We start from the raw sequence: 18,161 nt of genomic DNA, 5'->3' as shown, positions 1-18,161 counted from the left end.
GAACTTTTGGTTAAGAAAACAGGCAGTTCCTCTGAACTCACTTTCCACAATAGTCCATAAAGATAAAGGTAAAGGTTCCTCTTGCACATATGTGCTAGTGGTTCCCGACTCTAGGGGGCAGTACTCATCTCCATTTCAAAACTGAAGAGCCAGAGCTGTCTGAAGACGTCTCTGTGGTCATGTAGCCGGCATGACTCAATGCCGAAGGCACACAGAACACTGTTACCTTCCCACCAAAGTCCATGTTCTCCTTGCATTCAGAACATGCTTTTTGTATAAGAATTGCTTTAAATTTACTGTTGTGATCGGATGTGTATGTGCTTTGAAGGATTTTGTTCTCCACCTCTGGGAATAAGCGCTTAGATAACATGCACTAATTAAATGCTGAATTTGGATTGGCAAGGGAAGGGAAAAGAACAGTTTATATGCACAGGAAGTTCTTACGCAATAACTGAAAACACTGAAAACACCAGAGCAAACAGAACTTTTTATTATTGTGGAGTTGTTTTTCCAGGCCAAGCCATTTATGCCGTTCAAAATAGCCAAACAAAATAAACTGCCAGATATAAATGTTTGCTAATATTTTTCTTGCCACCTAACATTTTACAGGCCATCTGTAAAAAAAATAACTGTTGAGGCCGAAGTCAGAGAATACTTTTAAAAATTCGTACTATTAATAACATTACTGTATCACAAGTACTGCTTAGGACATGGACTTTCTCTTTTAATGATGCATCACAGAGCTAGCCAGATGTTGAGATGGGATTTGGCATTCATAGCTGCCTATCGAGTCCTACCCAAGGACCTGAGATAGACAGATGTGGATGTTTGAGATGTTACCGGTACTGTTCCCATTAAAGCTGCCTTTTGCAATTGACTGGTGGTGAATGTGTCAATGCCAATTGTATTTAAGAGGTGCTCCAGATGTCTTGGGATTGTACCCAAGGCGCCTATCACTATTGGTAATATTACGGTTGTTGTTATCGTTGCTCACCTATCAGCCAGATGTTTAGACTGGATTTGGCGAACATCAACCTACATATATCTCAGGCAATGTTTCCCCGAATTTGGCATCTTCCAATTGTACAGACTTTCAGTTCCCCAAATTTCTCACTTACCATTCCTGAGAATTCTGGGAGTTGAAGTCTGTAGTTGAATAAAACCTGCCCATTTTTTGACCGTTATGGCCTGGGGAGAAGAAGGCCATCCATCTTTGGGTGACACTCGGCGCAAAGTGTGGAATCCCGATTCTGCAGAGATCTCCAAATGTTTTCCATGCGGGTAAGAAATGTCGCTTGCTTCCTTCTCCTCCACCCAAAATCCAGGGCCAAATCTCCCTTGAGGGCAGAATCTAGCTCATTTCTTCCAGAAGATGCTATTTTCTGAGATTTGACGGCCAAGGTAAGGATTAAGTTTGAGCCAGACCTTCGATTTGAAAGTGGTTTGGGACCAGTCGCTCCCAGAAAGCCCCACCTACCCCACAAGGCTGCTGTTTACAGTGAGACGGGGGCTTACACTCAACTTTACACTCGAGGCAAGAAAAATAAATATTTATTAGTTACTCCACTCTGGCTTGAACTGCACTCGGACAGAGTTGTGTTATTTTCGGGGTGCTCTAAAGACGTTGACCGCATGTCTGCTCCAACACCCCGTTGTTAACACGCTAAAAGCCACAAGGAGGAAATCTCGTCACCACTGCAAAAAAAGAACCAAACCCAAGGCGATATATGCAACAGGTCCTCTTCTCAACCCCTGGCCAGGCTGAGCCCCCCACAGGCAGCCCAACTTCAGTTCTGGAAGAGGGATGTGGTGACGCCACACACCAGCAGGGAGAAGGCTGGGAGGCCGGGCCTTTTCAACGCTTGGCTGTGGAGATGGCCTTTCACCATCACCGCCGAGGAATTGAGGCCCTTCTCTCTGCCCCCCAAAAGAGAGCTGTGCCCTCTGTGGCCGTAGTGGGACTTGCCGAGGGAATTCAAGCTGTATCCCATCGCTGCGCCCATTGTGGCCAGTCCGGCCATTTTTGCCCCATGGCCACCTCCACCTTGGCTCTCTTTGCTGCTGCTGCTTTTCGGCATTGAGTGGGCGTCTCCTTGTGACGGCGACCCTTTGCTGGAGCCTCCTCTTCTGCCTGTCCTGCGGGAAGACACCGTTCCGCTGAAAAGGACGAGGAGCAGCAGAACGATGCAGCAGCAGGTGATCCAGCCGTACCTCATGGTGCTTCTCCTGGAACAGAAAGACCAAGGGAGCAACGGGGGTCCTCCTCGGCCAGCACTGGGGGGGGGGGCAGAACCTGTCGGAGTATATTCAAAGACTGGAATAGGCAACAAGGTCAGCCAATGAATAGAAATGGCAACTGGGTCAGCCAATGAGGGCTGCTTGGAAACTGAAACAATATTTGCTGTATGAGCAACAGGGAGACAGCAAGGAGCCTGGGCGTGGCTTAGTTCTGTACTATAGCTCTGAGTCTGTGCTAGACCAAAAACTAGTCTGTTGCTGGAACTGAAAACTGATCTCTCCTCTCTACCACATTGGAAGAATCACTCTTGGTATTGTATATATGTCTATTATTTATATATATAAAAAGAGAAGTTAATGAATCCTGCTGAATCAGTTACCTGGGTGTGCTTTCTGGATTTGATTGCTGCAACAAACTCTGACAGAACCACCTGGAAGCTTCTGGCAACCTCAAATCCTGACCTTAAGAGGAATTCTGCGCTCTAGCACTCCTCCGGAGCTGTGAATTCTGCAATCTGAATGACCCTTGGCCACCTGCAGGGATTTACATCAATATTGCCCTATCTGGAGTTGTGGGCTAAAAATCAGGTCGGTGGGCTAATCCAGGGTCCCTAACCTGTGGGCTGCGGCCTATTCACAACCAGACCGCAGGAGTGACAGGCTGGTGTGCGTGCTCATGTGTGTGCACACAGCCCCACTCTCGTGAGCAAAGGAACGCAATGTTGGCAAAGGGACAAAAGGAGATTCTTGCAGTCAATTGGCAACCAAGAGGGCTTGATGCTGCCAAAAGGTCAGATTGTTAAGTAAGAAACCTATGAACAAGACAGCACAATACTTCTGCTGACTGCCGGCTGACTGCAGTTTGGCAGTTCGAATCTCACCAGGTTCAAAGTTGACTCAGCTGTCCATCCTTTCGAGTTTGGTAAAATGGGGAGCCAGATTGCTGGGGGCAAAGAGTCTGTCTCTGTAAAAAACCCTTAGAGAGGGCTGGAAAGTATTGTGAAACTGACTCTGCAAGCTGCTTAGAGAGGGATGTAAAGCACTGTAAAGTGGTATATAAGTCTAAGGGCTATTGCTAATGCTATCTAGAGGTCTATTTTTACTTCACAGATTATTATATGTTAAATCTGCACTCACAAAGGTAGTTGATGCAACACTTTAGTAGTGTAGGTTGCATTTTTATTTGTCATTTTATCTTTGTTATGCTAGTATTTTATCTCATCTATTTGGTTTTACTTTGGGGCTCTATTTTGTTGAATGTTGCTGCTCATTAGCCAAATAAACACTATTTTGATTCCGAAAACAAACAGGAGGCCGATGTGCTAATCGAGAACTGCCCAGCTAGACTTTTCCCGAAGGAATGGTCTTGCTAAGCACAATTCAGGTCTCAGGACACAGGAGAGCCGAATCTTCTGGGGACTGGGAACACAAAAGGGAGGGAGAATGGTGTGCACTCATCTGTCCCTCCACACACACACGCACCTCAGCACATCCCCTTGTGTCCCTCACATGACGGATTTACGCATCGCCCGAGGGCCAGGAGCAAAGGCCCATTTTCAGCAACTGCTACAAGAGCGCCAGGAAAAAAACTGTTGAGTTTGTGGATACAAAATCTTTCTGCGCTGCCCAAAACTGTCTGGAGCTGAAATGCTGGATGTGCTGAGTGAGGAAGAAGAGGGAGAGATGCTCTTTCCTCTCGTACTTCAGCTCAGTTCAAATCAGTGGAAATAAAATAGATCGAACCATTGCTCCAAGCAGCCCCTGAGCCCTTAGAAGCAGTGGTGGGATTCAAAACATTTTACTACTGGTTCTGTGGGCGTGGCTTGGTGGACGTGGCAGGGGAAGGATACTGCAAAATCCCCATTCCCTCCTGATCAGCTGAGACTCAGGAGGCAGAGAATAGATGGGGACAGGGCCAGCTAGAGGGGGTATTTGCCGGTTCTCTGAACTATTCAAAATTTCGACTACCTTTCTCCAGAACCTGTCAGAACCTGCTGAATTTCACCCCTGTTTTGGGGCATTAAATTGGAGAAGTCAATACTGGAGGGGTGTCCAGACTTCCATCTTCCTAATAGTTTGGTGGTTCTCTAAGAAAATTCCTCCAAGACCAGCTGGTGCAAATTGGCACGATCTTATCCCACCCAGGGAGATAATTGAATGATGGCTCTAGCCTCAACAAGTGGTGTTAATTTGGTCTGTTAAAGCTGATTAATGGGGGTTTTTTTCCCTGGTGGATTTCTCTTTAACCGCTGGGATTTTGTTGCTGGACATAGCATATTCTGCACGGAGACAAATCTGGAGGAAGCGTACTTAGGAAAGAACTTTCACAGGATCAGTTGCCAATGCATGGAAGCATGAAGAAAATTGAAACAATATCATATATTTCACATAATTGGAAAGAAAGAGCAGAGCAAATTTTATGAGAACTAGGCCCATCTTAAAGCAGAAAGGTAGGCAGGAGTTAAGTGCAAATATTTAGAATAGAATAGCATAGCATAGAATAACAGAGTTGGAAGGGACCTTGGAGATCTTCTAGTCCAACCCCCTGCTTAGGCAGGAACCCCTACACCACTTCAGACAAATGGTTATCCAACATCTTCTTAAAAGCTTTCAGTGTTGGAGCATTCACAACTTCTGGAGGCAATTTCTGTTCCACTGATTAATTGTTCTGTCAGATTTCTCCTCAGTTCTAAGTTGCTTCTTTCCTTGATTAGTTTCCACCCATTGCTTCTTGTTCTACCCACAGGTGCCTTGGAAAATAGTTTGACTCCCTCTTCTTTGTGGCAGGCCCTGAGATATTGGAACACTGCCATCATGTCTCCCCTAGTCCTTATTTCTCTTAAGCTAGACATACCCAGTTCCTGCAACCGTTCTTCATGTTTCAGCCTCCAGTCCCCTAATCCTCTTTGTTGCTCTTCTCTGCACTCTTTCTAGAGTCTCTGCATCTTTTCTACATTGTGGTGACCAAAACTGGATGCCGTATTCCAAGTGTGGCCTTACCAAGGCCTTATAAAGTGGTATTAACCCTTCACGTGATCTTGATTCTATCCCTCTGTTGATGCAGCCTAGAACTGTGTTGGCTTTTTTGGCAGCTGCTGCACACTGCTGGCTCATATTTAAATGGTTGTCCAGCAGGACTCCTCTCACAGTTACTAATATTGAACCAGGTACCACAAATGCTACAGATTATGGAATAAGGGTGAAAAAAATATAAAGACACTGCAAAGCAAACCAGCAAACTCACGAGCCCAACTGCCCATCACTTACTCACTTACTGTCTGCCTGGATTAACCATGCATGGATGTGGACCCTCAGGAATGGGAAATGGACGATCTCTGGAGGTTATGGAAGACCACGCAATCTAAGGACATGTTGAGGCATCTGAACAAAACCACAACTTCACCGTCCTCTGGCTGTTTGCTAAAGCAGGCTCAGCTCTCTTGAATAGCTGGCTCGGGCAGCCCCAATTTCAATAGAGGTCACAGGGCTTTGGGAAACAGCCCACAATTCAATGGAGGTGGATCCTCCACGGGGAGCCCATCACCAGCCCTTGTGACATGCATAAAAAAGTGGGAACTGTCACGAACAGAAGTGGTTAAGCTTTGCTTTCATTCGTTTCTTTCAGATCAATGCTACCGATTTGGAGACGGGATTCAGTGAAACTTTCAGTAGCTCTGATTTTAAAGTTGTATTGTTTCATGGGGTTTCGCCCCCCCCCCCCACTCTTGTAACTGATATAGATAACAGAATAACAGTCGGAAGGGACCTTGGAGGTCTTTGCTCAGGGGGGTGGACTAGATCCTACCATTTTAGAGAAATTGTCAGCCTGTATATCGCTTGCTTGCTATTGGCTGTCATAGTAACGGGGAGGGAGGTTTTTTTTTTATATATATATTTAGGAGGGGAATCATGCTGGAGGAGATATCACGAAGGGAGTTTTGTTCTCAGAAACCTCTGCGCATGCTGAAGGCTCATGTTTGGGTTTGGTCAAGGCCAACCATCTCTGCATACCAGCTGGATGAGGCCACCTGAAATGCACCACACGACACCCTTGGGGGTTAGAGATTGGATATTTAACTTGGGGTTGTTGTGGGAGAGATTTGGGTAAACTTTTGATATGTACAAGTTCGCACCATGTAGCCTCAGATCTTGCTTTACTTTCTCTGCTTTCCCTTCATATCCAGTAAAAGTACCTTTTCTCTAAACCAATGGAGTTGGGGGTTTCCTTTCTTGGATTTTGAAGGAGGCACGCTTGACATTAATGGCTGCCCAGCCTCTTCTTAAAAACCTCCAGTGAGGGAGCGTCCACAATTGCTAGTGGCAAGCCATTCCACTGGCTAATTGTCCTCACTGTTAGATTTCTCCTTAGTTCTAGGTCTGTGGTGGCACAGGTGGCACAGAGCTTCTCTGCTGGGCCTCCCACCGGCCAGATGTCTTTCAGGCCTCTGCCACACATGCACAGGGGGTGGGGCGCATGCAGGGGAAGCGTGCATGCATTCATGGGAGTGGGGTGCATCGGCCAGTTCAGTGGCCCAAAAGGTTTGTGCTCGCTTCACTTGCACACACGCCAGATATGTGCTCCACATGCATACACATTTGCACTTAAAAAGGTATCCGCATGCACACGCCATAAAAAGGGGGGGGATTACATTTTTTCAATGAAGATTGTTCTGCGCATGTGCAGAACAGAAAATAAAGATGGCAGCGCTCAGGATAGAACCGGTATGGTCACGTGTCCGGCCGAGTTACTACTTATTCGGCTGAACAGGTAGAAACCCACCTCTGGGGTGCATGCATGGGGGGTATTCACATTGCATTTTGGGGGCTTGTGCAGTGCCACCGTGCCATTTTGGCTTCCAGGTTGGTGCAGGATGCCTCCCAGGTCCAAAATGGGGCGTGGGGAGCGTGTGCGTTGTATTATGGGTATGGGCACCCACGCGCTTTCGGCACATGACGACAAAAAGGTTAGTATCACTGTTCTAGGTTGCTTCTCTCCTGGATTAGTTTCCATCCATTGCTTCTTATCCTGCCTTCAGGTGCTTTGGACAATAAAACATTGACCCCTTCTTCTTTATGGCAGAAATACCGGAATACTGCTATCATGTCACACACACACCCCGCAGTCATTCTTTTCATTAAACTCGACATAGCTGACCCCACCACTCCTGTTCACACATTCACACACAGCCCCCTCCATCAAGGCCTGATTTTCCAGCAGGAATTGAGTCGGGGGAGTTTCAGAAAAAAGGCACAGCCCTGCATTCATGTTTTTATCACTTGGCAACTGCTGAATTAGAGCAGTGCAGTTCTCACATGTATTGCACCACAAGCGTGAGCTGGCTCCAAGAAAACACGCGCAAAGAGAGCTCACACCCTGGATGGACAACCATTCAACGTTACACCCTCTGAGCTATGCAGGATGTCTACTCTTGAAACGATGCTTTCCACAGCCAAATTGTCATTTTATTAAAAACTAGCTGGATACCTGTGCTTCGCGATGAAACTATGTGATCAGGCAATGCAGGAGAAATCCGGTTCAATCCGTTGGCTCAGCGGTGGTCAGTGATTGAAACACCTAAGGGAATATCACTCCCGCTGTCTTGAGTCTGGAAGAGTTCCATAGGTGGAAGGCGTAGACATTGTGGTGAGGTACCGACATTTAGTACTGTAAGGAGCCCCAGACCACTCCTGAGTGAAGGAGTAGAACGTCTGCCAGTTTGAACTGAGTTAACGGAATGTGAGGCAACTGGCACTTGGAACAGAGTTCATTTCAGGTGGGGAGGGGGAGTAGAACTCCTTAGCATTGGAGCGTGTTAATTACTGTATAAGAAATACTAATGATCTGATGGTAATTTCAAAAAATCCTTTCTTAGCGAGCAACTAGAAGCCAAGAGGAACATACATGCCAAATTTTGCATTTGTAGGCTTTATGGTTCTGGAGATTTCGTGATGAGTGAGTGGTGTTTGGCTTTTGATAGATAGATGATAGATGATAGATAGATAGATAGATAGATAGATAGATGATAGATAGATAGATAGATAGATGATAGATAGATGATAGATGGATAGATAGATAGATAGATAGATAGATAGATAGATAGATAGATAGATAGATAGATGATAGATAGATAGATAGATAGATGATAGATAGACAGACAGACAGACAGACAGACAGATAGATTTGACACACAATCATTTCTTCCTACACCAGAAACACGTATTTTATTAGGGAAAAAAATATTCACCCCGTTGCCCAATGCACATTATCTCCAGAGGGATAACAAAGGAAACAAGTGTACATTTTGACTAAACAGAGCACACAGGTCACAACTGTGGCTACGACGAGCTTTGTGCTATTCAGCCCCTGAAGGAATGCTTAGAGCCACTTTCCAAGCCGTTTCCTTGAAAGATGCTGAATTTAATTTGTGCTGTTTTGTTCTTAAATCTCTCCAGAAAAAGGGGAGGGGAAAAACACATTTCTGTATAAATTATTGCTGTAACTTTCCTGTGCATGTGATATTTGGCATATATATCTATATCACTTTATTCCTAACATCAGTACTGTTAAATTTCACAAGATTTATCAACTTGGAGGTTTGTAGACATTTCACAATCGATCTAGTGAAATTTAAGAGTAGTGATGTGAGGCATAGTGAGTTAGAGGAGAATTAGATAGAAAAGATTGGGGTTTTCCCAAAGTTTCCACAGTCTAGTGCAATTTAGGAGTAAAGTGGTATTAGAAGGTGAGCTAGTAGAAACACAAAGATGCAGCTCCCAGGGCCTTTACTATCTGGGCAAGGGTCTCGTGGCTTCAGTAGGGCTTTAGGAGGGTGGAGTTATTACAAAAAATTTGAAGCTTCACTATTATGCCTTTTTTAAAAATACACACAAACACACACACTCCACAGACCCCTTGGATAAATTTCCTAGTAAATTTATCCTGATTAATATTACAGTCCTTAAAAATAAAAGTCACCTCTTTCAGCGAGATTCACTCCAGAGGAATGGACTGAACCCATGATGGCGAACCTATGGCACGCGTGCCCAAAATGGCACATGGAGCCATGCCACCTGGCACGTATACCATCCCCTGTTCCTCTTTTGGGTTTCTCACGCACATGCGCGCACAACGTTCAGCTGGCCTTCGTGTGTGCGGCAGTGCCAGAAACTGGAAGAGCTGGTCTTCCATTTTCCAGAATCAGCCATGCATGCCAGCCAGCTGACCGTCGTGTGCGGGTGCGCGCCAGAAACCCAGAAGTTCATTTCCCAGTGCGCGCATGCCTCCTGGGCAGCTCCTCTTCCGGGTTGCGTCCCAGACAAGTGTGCATTTCGCCATCACTGGACTAAACCATTGCCCCCACCACCTCAAACTTGGCAAATTTAAGAGCTGTGGACTTCAATTCCCAGCATCTCCCAGACAGCCATTCCTGGGAGTAGAAGTCCACAGGTCTTCAGAGTTGCCAAGTTTGAGAAGAACTGGTTTAAACAGGGAAAGGTGTCTGCAGGAGCCTTTCCCTCAAACTGAAGCTGGGATTTTCCTTGTAAACGGGAGAAACAAAGTTTGGTTGGCACAAAGTGGGTGAGAAGGGAGAAGAGGAGGAGGAGGCATGGCCTTCCTCATCTGCTTTTGCTCCAATTCCTTTTTTTCCTCCAGCAGCCTTCTAGATGAAACCCTGAATTCACCCCTAAGTCTTCACCCTCTCCTGTCCTTGAAGGCGGGCGGGCGGGGCGGGGTGGGGGGATATCGGAGAAAGTAGCAAATAAGAGAAACTTTCTCTTCTTCCCTTCTCTGCCCCAAACTACACTCTTCCTATCTCCCAAAAGAGCTTCTCAGAAAAAGATGGCAACAGGCCTTCCTCCTTTTCATTACTACCCTGAGGATGCAACTGTAGTATTCTATGGAGACCGTTGCAATAGGGAGTGGGAGGAACCCAGGGAAATGGCTTTTAAAAGAATGCTCTTGATCAACTTTTACTTGGGATGCACGCCAGGTGGCAAGGCTAACTCAGATCTCTGTGAAGACCCAAGCGAATTCCCACCGAGAGTGATATGGCTTCTACAGTATCTGTTGTTAGACTACCTACTACAGCTCATTTTAACTCCAATCAGCTATCTTTTTAATGATCAATTAATGGGAGTTGCCTATCTAATCCCCCCCCCCATTTCCTGTGATCCATATGGCCTTTATAAAATTGATGCACTCCAGTGTATTGGATGGCAACATTCTTCTCTCTGTCTCATCCACCGTTGCCGCCACTAATTACACCTGCTCTGCAAAGAGAAGATCCTGGGGTCAATCCGTGGGGGTCTCCAGGTGGATCTGAAAGAGTCCAGCTCTGTGGGGAGGTTGCTGCCAGTCAGTGCTGAGGATCTCCTCCAAACATCTGCGATGTAACTCAGTGGAAGATGGCATCCTACGTTCACACAGGTTAATCCAAATCATTTGGTCAAATTAAGTCCGTATCTCATGCAATGCCCCAAATATAAACCATCTTGTGGTGAACAGGCCATGGTTTCACTTGCAAGATAATGGCTGTGTTCTCACAAGCAATCTAACTCGTTAGCCTAGATCGAAATTTTGTGACACTGTGCAGAACTATGGAGTTCCCGAGAATAACCCATACGTCGTACTTAAAAGGTGGAAGGGACATTTTTGAAAGGCCTGGAGCAAGCATGCTTGCTTACTTATCTATTATTCCACATCGTTGTCCTTGCTAGCAGTTTTCACAGCCTGTGGCAGCAGAGAGTATCCATAGCCTGACCAAAGTCAGCAGCGACTTAAGGGCCTCCAAGGGCCTCGCATGAACCCTGCTGGGTCCGAGATGCCACCACACAACTTTGGGGCTTATGAGAAGCAGGGCTGCAGAAGAGCAGGGTGGTCTGGCCGGAAGCCCCCTGGAAGAAAGGACTTGCAAAGGGTCAAAAGTTCCTGAGCCCCAGCTGCCAGCAGCCCCCACCACCCACAGTCAAGGAATTCACAAACCAGGGACAAAATGAGTACCATATCACATCGACGTATTAGGGAATAGCAGGTGAATGTGAAGAGAAGAAGCAGTTGCTTGGAGAAAGGTAGAGGCAAAAAGGAAGGGCAAGGAAGTATTTTTGACTCAGCCTTCCGTCTTTCCGAGGTGGGTAAAACGAGGTCGTTGGGGGCAAGAGGCTGACTCTGTAAACTGCTTAGAGACGGCTGTAAAAGCACCATGAAGCAGCATATAAGTCTATTGCTGTTGCTATTTTTGATTTCTGAAGGCTCTACATCCTGTGCCCATCTGGGGACTCTTGACTGATGAACCAAACAAACTGAGCAGATTTCCTATGTTGAGCAGGCAACTTCATCTCTTCAGGTTGCTTTAAAGAAGTTGGGTACCAAGGCAGGACAGCTGGAGAGAAGGCAAGGCTCAGTTCAGAAGAAGACCCAAGAAGTCTTCTGGGTCAAGGTCAGGAGTTGTGCCAACATAGCCATTACAAACATGGCAATGGGCATGGTGGGAGGGAGAGATGATCCCAGAGGCCAGCCATGGAGGGTAGGGTGAAGAATTCAAAGCATTTTAATCCTTTGACTCCACCAAATGTCCATGTTTAGTACTGTTCAGCTGCAGAAGTCAAGGGAAGGGAAAACTCAGTTTTCCATTCAGCATCTTTTTTCCTCACCCTCCCAAAACCACCCTTCCCCCATCCTGGATAATTGTTTAAAAGGGTTTGAGAACTGTGGTGTGTGAAGAAACTTCTGGATGACTTCTGGAGGCTTCTCATCCAGCAGGCTCTGGTTCCAAGGACGGTCATCCAATACCATCATCAGCTCCAAAAGACATTGAGATGTTGTCCTGTTTTCAATACTTGATGCTGAGGGATATCCTCCCCGTCTTCCCAGATTCTCCACCCAGTTCACCGTTGTTAAACGGGGAAGGAGCAAATATGGTTGGTGCTCAAAGCTGCTCTCATTCCCGTCCTGGAAGAAGAGACATTTGGGTTGCTAAGAGCAAGTGAAGGAGTCTTCCCTAGGAAATCTGTGTCCAGGATGCCTGGCTGGGAACTGGGAAGCCCTAAGAGGTTGCAGTCTTTCAAACCAAGCCTTTACATTGTTGCTGGACCTTCGGAGATTTCTTCTAATCTTTGCTCAATCATCACACGTAGCACCGAATACCTTAAAGGGACCCAAAACAGAAGAGTTATCCATTGACAGCAGCTGAAAGGAAGCGACTGCTGGGCTAATCAAGAGAGGAAGGGGATGGGATGAAAATGACTTCCTTCCCTTATTAATATCTATGGAGATGCTCCGTCATCCAGGTCCTGGTTGTCCTAAAAGTGCTTTATTTTTTCCAAAGAGGCAACTGGACTTTCTTGGTTTTTCTTGGAAGATGTTTCTCTCCTCATCCAAGAAGCTTCTTCAGCTCTGAGCTGAGCTGAGCTGAAGAAGCTTCTTGGATGAGAAGCGAAACGTCTTCCAAGAAAAACCAAGAAAGTCCAGTTGCCTCTTGGGAAAAAAAAGCACCTTTGGGATTTCTTGATTAACACCACAAGGTTTCTGTGCTTTCTTATTTATCTTTGGGTTCTTCTTTCCTGAAGAAAGAGGACATCCTTCACCTTCTTTGGAAGCATCTATTAGATCCTGGAGCAAAATCCTTGCCTTTCCTTCCATTTTTGTATCCTAGTTTTCCCCTCCAAATGAAAGTTATGCCTCCTTCAAATTTATCTCCATACAACAACGAAGTAGGCCCAAATCTCTCAATAACCTTTTTCTGGCCAAGGATGGTCATCTTCAACCATTGCCCAACACTCTCCCACTTCTGGTGGCCTCCCTTTACTCCTTTGATGGCACATGCTACATTCCTACAATGACCACATCCTATCTTATGGGCTCTGCGCTGTGAGCTTCATGGCAGCTGCTGAACCAAGCTAGGATAACCTTGCTGGTGGAGGGGAGAGGCTATGGTAGGGACCGTTAGCTGCTCCTGTTTTGGTAGACTTCAAAACCTAGAAAGTATTCTCCCCATTCTTGATGAAGAACAGAGAAGGGAGGGTAAAAGGGGAGCAAGAAGATCAGGTGGAAGAAAGAAAATTTGAAAATAAAACGCAGACAGATGATTTCACTGGGATTTACAGTTACAAAGAAAAAGCAGACAAAGGGGGAGAAACCACAAGATAGTAAGGAAGAGAGGAGAACAGGGAGAACCCTGGGGTACCAGAAATAATAATAATAATAATAAATATTTATTTCTTAGCCGCACCCTCTCCCGAAGGACTCGGGGCGGCGTACAATAAAACATATGAAATAAATATATAGACAAGACATACATATTACAAAAACATATACCAAGACATGAACAAGGAGGAGGTCGGTAATGAATAAAAACAATAAAATACAATGTTTAGAAACCCCTAAATAATTGAATACAATTAAAATACCCAAATAAAATCCCGTCAGGAGAGATATAGTAAAAATGAATACTCTGAAATGAAAAATGAAAAGATTCTACAACTATAAAAAGAGGAAAAAGACAAAGTTAGGAAAAAGGGGGAGAAGAAGAAAAATGATTAAAAGTAGAATTTGTGACAGCCCAAGAGAAAATGGATAAAAGAGGAAGAAGGGGGAAAAGAGGAGTATTAGTAGATAAAAGGAAATAGTCGTATGATTGGTATTGTTATGCAACTAATGACGAAATAAAGAAAGTATAGTGAAGTCTCCGAAGTGAGGCGTGGGAGGAGTCACACATGGGGTATTAACACAGCCCTTTTGCCCTGGAGGCTGAGGTAAATCTTGAGGCCACCCTCTGTACCTCCTCTGACCTCCCAGATTAACCTCAGCCTTCGGCCCAGAAGGAGAGTTTTTTCCTGACTCTCCCTCACTTCGAAGACAAGGTTTTTTTCTAAGTTTTTTTTCCTTTTTCTAGTTCTTCTAAGTTTTTTTCCTTTCATTTTACCTTCGGATCTGCTCCTCTCTCTGCCCGTGCTCAGCACTGCTGGCAGGCAAGCCTCGCCACGTATCAGTGCGACGCCCAAGCGGCCAGACGGCCACGTAAAGGGGGAAGTAGCCGCTGCGCCACAAGGTCCGCGGGGACGTCTGCAGGACCTCCAGGAGACCCCCGCAAGGGCGCCAGCGATCGAGGAACCGACCAGGGCCTTCCTTCAACGTTCCCGAGCCTCGGAGATGGCGTCGCAGATCGGTGGCCATTTTGGATTCTTCTGTCATCTTGGAGCACGTGGGAGAGCGCGTGACCTCCTATGGAGGCTGAGAGCGCTCAGAAGACACCGCTGTAGCCGGAAGAGGCTACAAGAGGAGGCCTTAACTCTGCTGGCAATCCGGGGAGGGCCCAGAATCAGCGGTGAGCCGGCAATCGAGGCGCAGAGCAGCGCCAATCCTTGGAAGAGCGTGTGGCTTGGAGGATCAAGCCGCACAGAGAGAAGAAGCCAGCAGGGAGAGAGGAGGTGGTACAGTAACCATGAGTACTATGGCAGAGGCAGCGAGGAGCGGGGCTGCCGGGCCTAGATCCTCAGGGGATTCGGATCCAGGTGAGGGGACCTCCAGGTGGGTTCCCCCAATCCCCAGAGGGAGGTCCCCCACCAAGAAAGGCACCCCCAGGCCCCATAGTAAGGGAACCTCTGGGAAGGAGGTTCGAATTACCAGGGCCTCTGCAAGAAGGTTCAGGGCCACCATCAGCCCCTCTCCTTCCAGATCTCGCTCCCCCTGCAGGCTTCCTATTCTGGAAGAGACCAGGGGGACATCCCCGGGCTCCCCAAGGGGCTCAGGCAGAGGCACAGCTCCCTGTTGCCCCCCCCTTTCGCCTGCCCACCCATCTGAGGCTAGGGGAGACCCCTTTGGGCGCAGGGCACCCAGCCCTGCCAGGCACTGACTGGCACCGCAATCCCCTGAACCCAGGGAAAATTTGCAACCCCCAGAACTGCCTCCCTCCCTCCCAGAGCTTCCTGATAGCTTCCAGGAGGTGTTAGCCAGGGCCATTGCCCAGGGGATTGCTTCTGGGATGAAGCACCAGTCACAGGGGGCCAGGAGTAGGTCTTCCCGGGTCCAGTCCAGGGGACATCAGGATCACCCCAGGATCACCTCCACCAGAGAACCCAGGTCACCCTCCCCCTCCACTGCCAGTGAGGTTTCGGATTTGGAGGAAGGGGAGTTGAAGGAGGTGGGGTTCTCTGAGGATGAAGACGCCCAGCCCCTGAAATGCCCAACATTACCGGGCTCTTCCCCCCCTCCCTTTTTAGCTCCTTACTTCATAAGGCCAGGGCTACAGCGGATCTGGACCCCCCCTCCAGAGTCCACTCCTACGACTGCCACTCCCAGCACCAGCAAGGGGAACAAGAAGGGGCCCTTCCACAGGCCCCAAGTGGAAAAGGAGGAGATCCCTACTCCAGAGATGTTTCTAGAGGTGCTTAAATCCCAGTGGGGTAAGCCAGGATCTTTTCTCAATCTGGGGGACAATGAGTGTAGATTCCATAATCTCAATTCTACCTTCGCCCAAGCTCTGCAGGTACCTTCAATGGACACGCCGGTCACCAGCCTGGCTTCTGCCTCTGCGGTGGTGACTGGAGACATAGCCAACTGCCTCAAGGCAGAGGACAAAAAGGCAGAGATGATTATGCGTAAGTCCTTCCAGGCTGTAACCTGGGCTATTAGGGTGACTGCAACCGCCTCCTTTTTTAACAGGTCAACAGTGCTGTGGCTGGAACAGCTGAGAGAGAGGACCCCGTCCACAGAGGTGTGTTACTGCAAAATATCTCCAAGGTGCTGGCAGCCACTCAGTTTTTGGCGGACGCCACACTGGATGCAGTTAAGTATGCCTCTCAAGCCTTGTCGTCCTCTGTAGCTTCCAGGCGCCTGTTGTGGCTACGTCACTGGCAGGCGGAGTCTCGAGCTAAGTGGCACTTGGCAGGAGCTGACTACACCGGGGACAAGCTGTTCAGTTCTTCACTGGATCCAATCCTGGTGGAAGACAAGAATAAGTGGAAGGTCTTCCCGACCACGACCAGAAGGTCAGAACACCGACCGGCCCCGTACCCCAGGAGAGCATCTCACTGCCCGCCTGACACGGATCCCCAGAATCAGAGGTACCTGGTCCCCAGGTTCCACAGTCAGGGGGACAGGCAGTTCTCTAGGGACAGATTCAGAGGTCAGCATCAGAGCAAGCGGCCTATTCGAGGAGGGGGCGCCCTTTCTGCAGGTTCAAGTGATCCGAGTGGGGATCACCCCATTGGCGGTCGCCTCTCCTTATTTGCGGATGCCTGGGATCGCGTCACATCGGACAAGTGGGTCCTCCAGATGGTCAAGCTCGGGCTCCAGCTGGAGTTCCGCTCGCAGCCCCCGAATAGATTCCACACCTTCGCCTCCTCCAGAGATCCAGCCAAACGGGCCCTTATGGCCAAGGCCATAAAACACCTGTTAGACATCAGGGCTATAGAGAGAGTACCAGAGGGGGAGAAGGGTTCTGGATTCTACTTGAACCTGTTCCTGGTCCCCAAGAGTTCAGGGGGGTGGAAGGCCATCTTGGACTTTAAACTGCTCAACTCCAGAGTGGTCTACCATAGGTTCAAGATGGCCTCGCTGAAGTCCATCCTAGAGGGCATCAGACAGGGCGATTTCCTGGCTTCCATCGACCTCACGGAGGCTTATTTACATATCAGAATCGCCCCGGAACATCGTAGATTCCTCAGATTCTCCCACGAGGGCAGCCACTTCCAGTATAGAGCCCTCCACTTCGGGCTGGCCTCAGATCCCAGGACCTTTACCAAGGTGCTGGCTGCGGCCGTGGGTCACCTTCGTTCCTTCCCAGTCCATCTCCATTGCTACCTGGATGACATCCTAGTCCTAGCCAGGTCCCCAGACAAGACTAGGCAGGACCTGGGTCTCACCATCGACACGCTAAGGTCCCTGGGGTTCTTGATCAATCTCAAGAAGAGTCACTTAGCCCCTACTACCAGATTCCAACATCTAGGGTCCATTATAGATTCAGTGTCTGGGGAGGTCTTCCTCTCCCGGGAGCGTAGGGACAGCATTGTCCAGCTGGTCCAGGAGATAAGCAAGTTACGCTCTGTTCCTGTAGTTCTTCTTTCCAGGCTCCTTGGGAAATTCATTTCTTGCATAGGGATCGTGCCTTGGGCTCGTCTCCATGCCAGGGAGCTCCAGTGGTTCCTGCTCCCACACCAGAGAGCTGGAACAAGCAACGCCAGCTTCAAGGTCTGGGTGTCACCCCAGGTCCTCCTATTGCTCCGTTGGTGGTTGACCCCAGCCCTAGCCAAGGGGTCACTCTTCAGAGAACCAACAAGGAAGGTACTCACGATGGACGCGAGCCTGTTCGGCTGGGGAGCTCACCTGGAGGCCAAGATAGCCCAGAGCCGCTGGACTCCAACCGACCTGCGCAACAACATCAACTGGTTGGAGCTCATGGCCATCCATCTGGCTCTACGCCACTTCAGGACTACGGTGACCGACCATCATGTCCTGGTTCTGACGGACAACGTGGCAGCCAAGGCCCACGTGAACAGACAGGGAGGCACCCACTCCAAGGCCCTGCGCGATGAGGCCCTCCGATTGGGGAACTGGTCAGAGAGGAACCTCCGATCCATCAGAGCAGAACACATCTCAGGGACAGAGAACCAGCAGGCGGACTGCTCAGCAGGGAGACAGTCGACAACGGAGAGTGGCAGCTCCATCCCGACATCTTCCTACAGATCTGCGAGAGGTTCGGATGCCCGATGGTGCATCTCTTCGCAACCCCAGCGAACGCCCAGCTGCCTACCTTTGTGTCGAGGTTCCCATCCAGAGGCGCCATGGACATGGATGCTCTTCATTGCAGATGGCCACCCAGTCTCCTCTATGCCTTTCCTCCCCTTCCCTTCATTCCCGGGGTCCTGAGGAAGTTAGTGGCAGAGAGAGCAGAGATGGTTCTAGTGGCTCCCTTTTAGCCACGTCG

General features: G+C 48.3%; 2 protein-coding genes across 2 annotated transcripts in view; one reads left to right on the top strand and one right to left on the bottom strand.

Annotated features, from left to right (window-relative positions):
* LOC309396157 (surfactant protein C-like) overlaps positions 1-18,161 on the top strand; it is a 353,221-nt gene that overhangs the window by 16,080 nt on the left and 318,980 nt on the right. The gene's annotated exons all lie outside the window — the stretch shown is intronic.
* Positions 9,118-18,161, bottom strand: part of RASSF2 (Ras association domain family member 2) — a 41,659-nt gene continuing 32,615 nt past the window's right edge. The window contains exon 11 of the mRNA XM_081961032.1: positions 9,118-12,382. Coding sequence (XP_081817158.1) covers positions 12,313-12,382 — 70 coding nt within the window. The 3' untranslated portion in view covers positions 9,118-12,312. The remainder of the gene's footprint in view (positions 12,383-18,161) is intronic.

This window comes from Natrix helvetica (assembly GCF_964273705.1).
Source record: "Natrix helvetica genome assembly, chromosome: 8".
NCBI lineage: Eukaryota > Metazoa > Chordata > Lepidosauria > Squamata > Natricidae > Natrix > Natrix helvetica.
The sequence above is the reverse complement of the archived record's forward strand: the minus strand, read 5'-3'. Positions and strand labels throughout refer to the sequence as shown.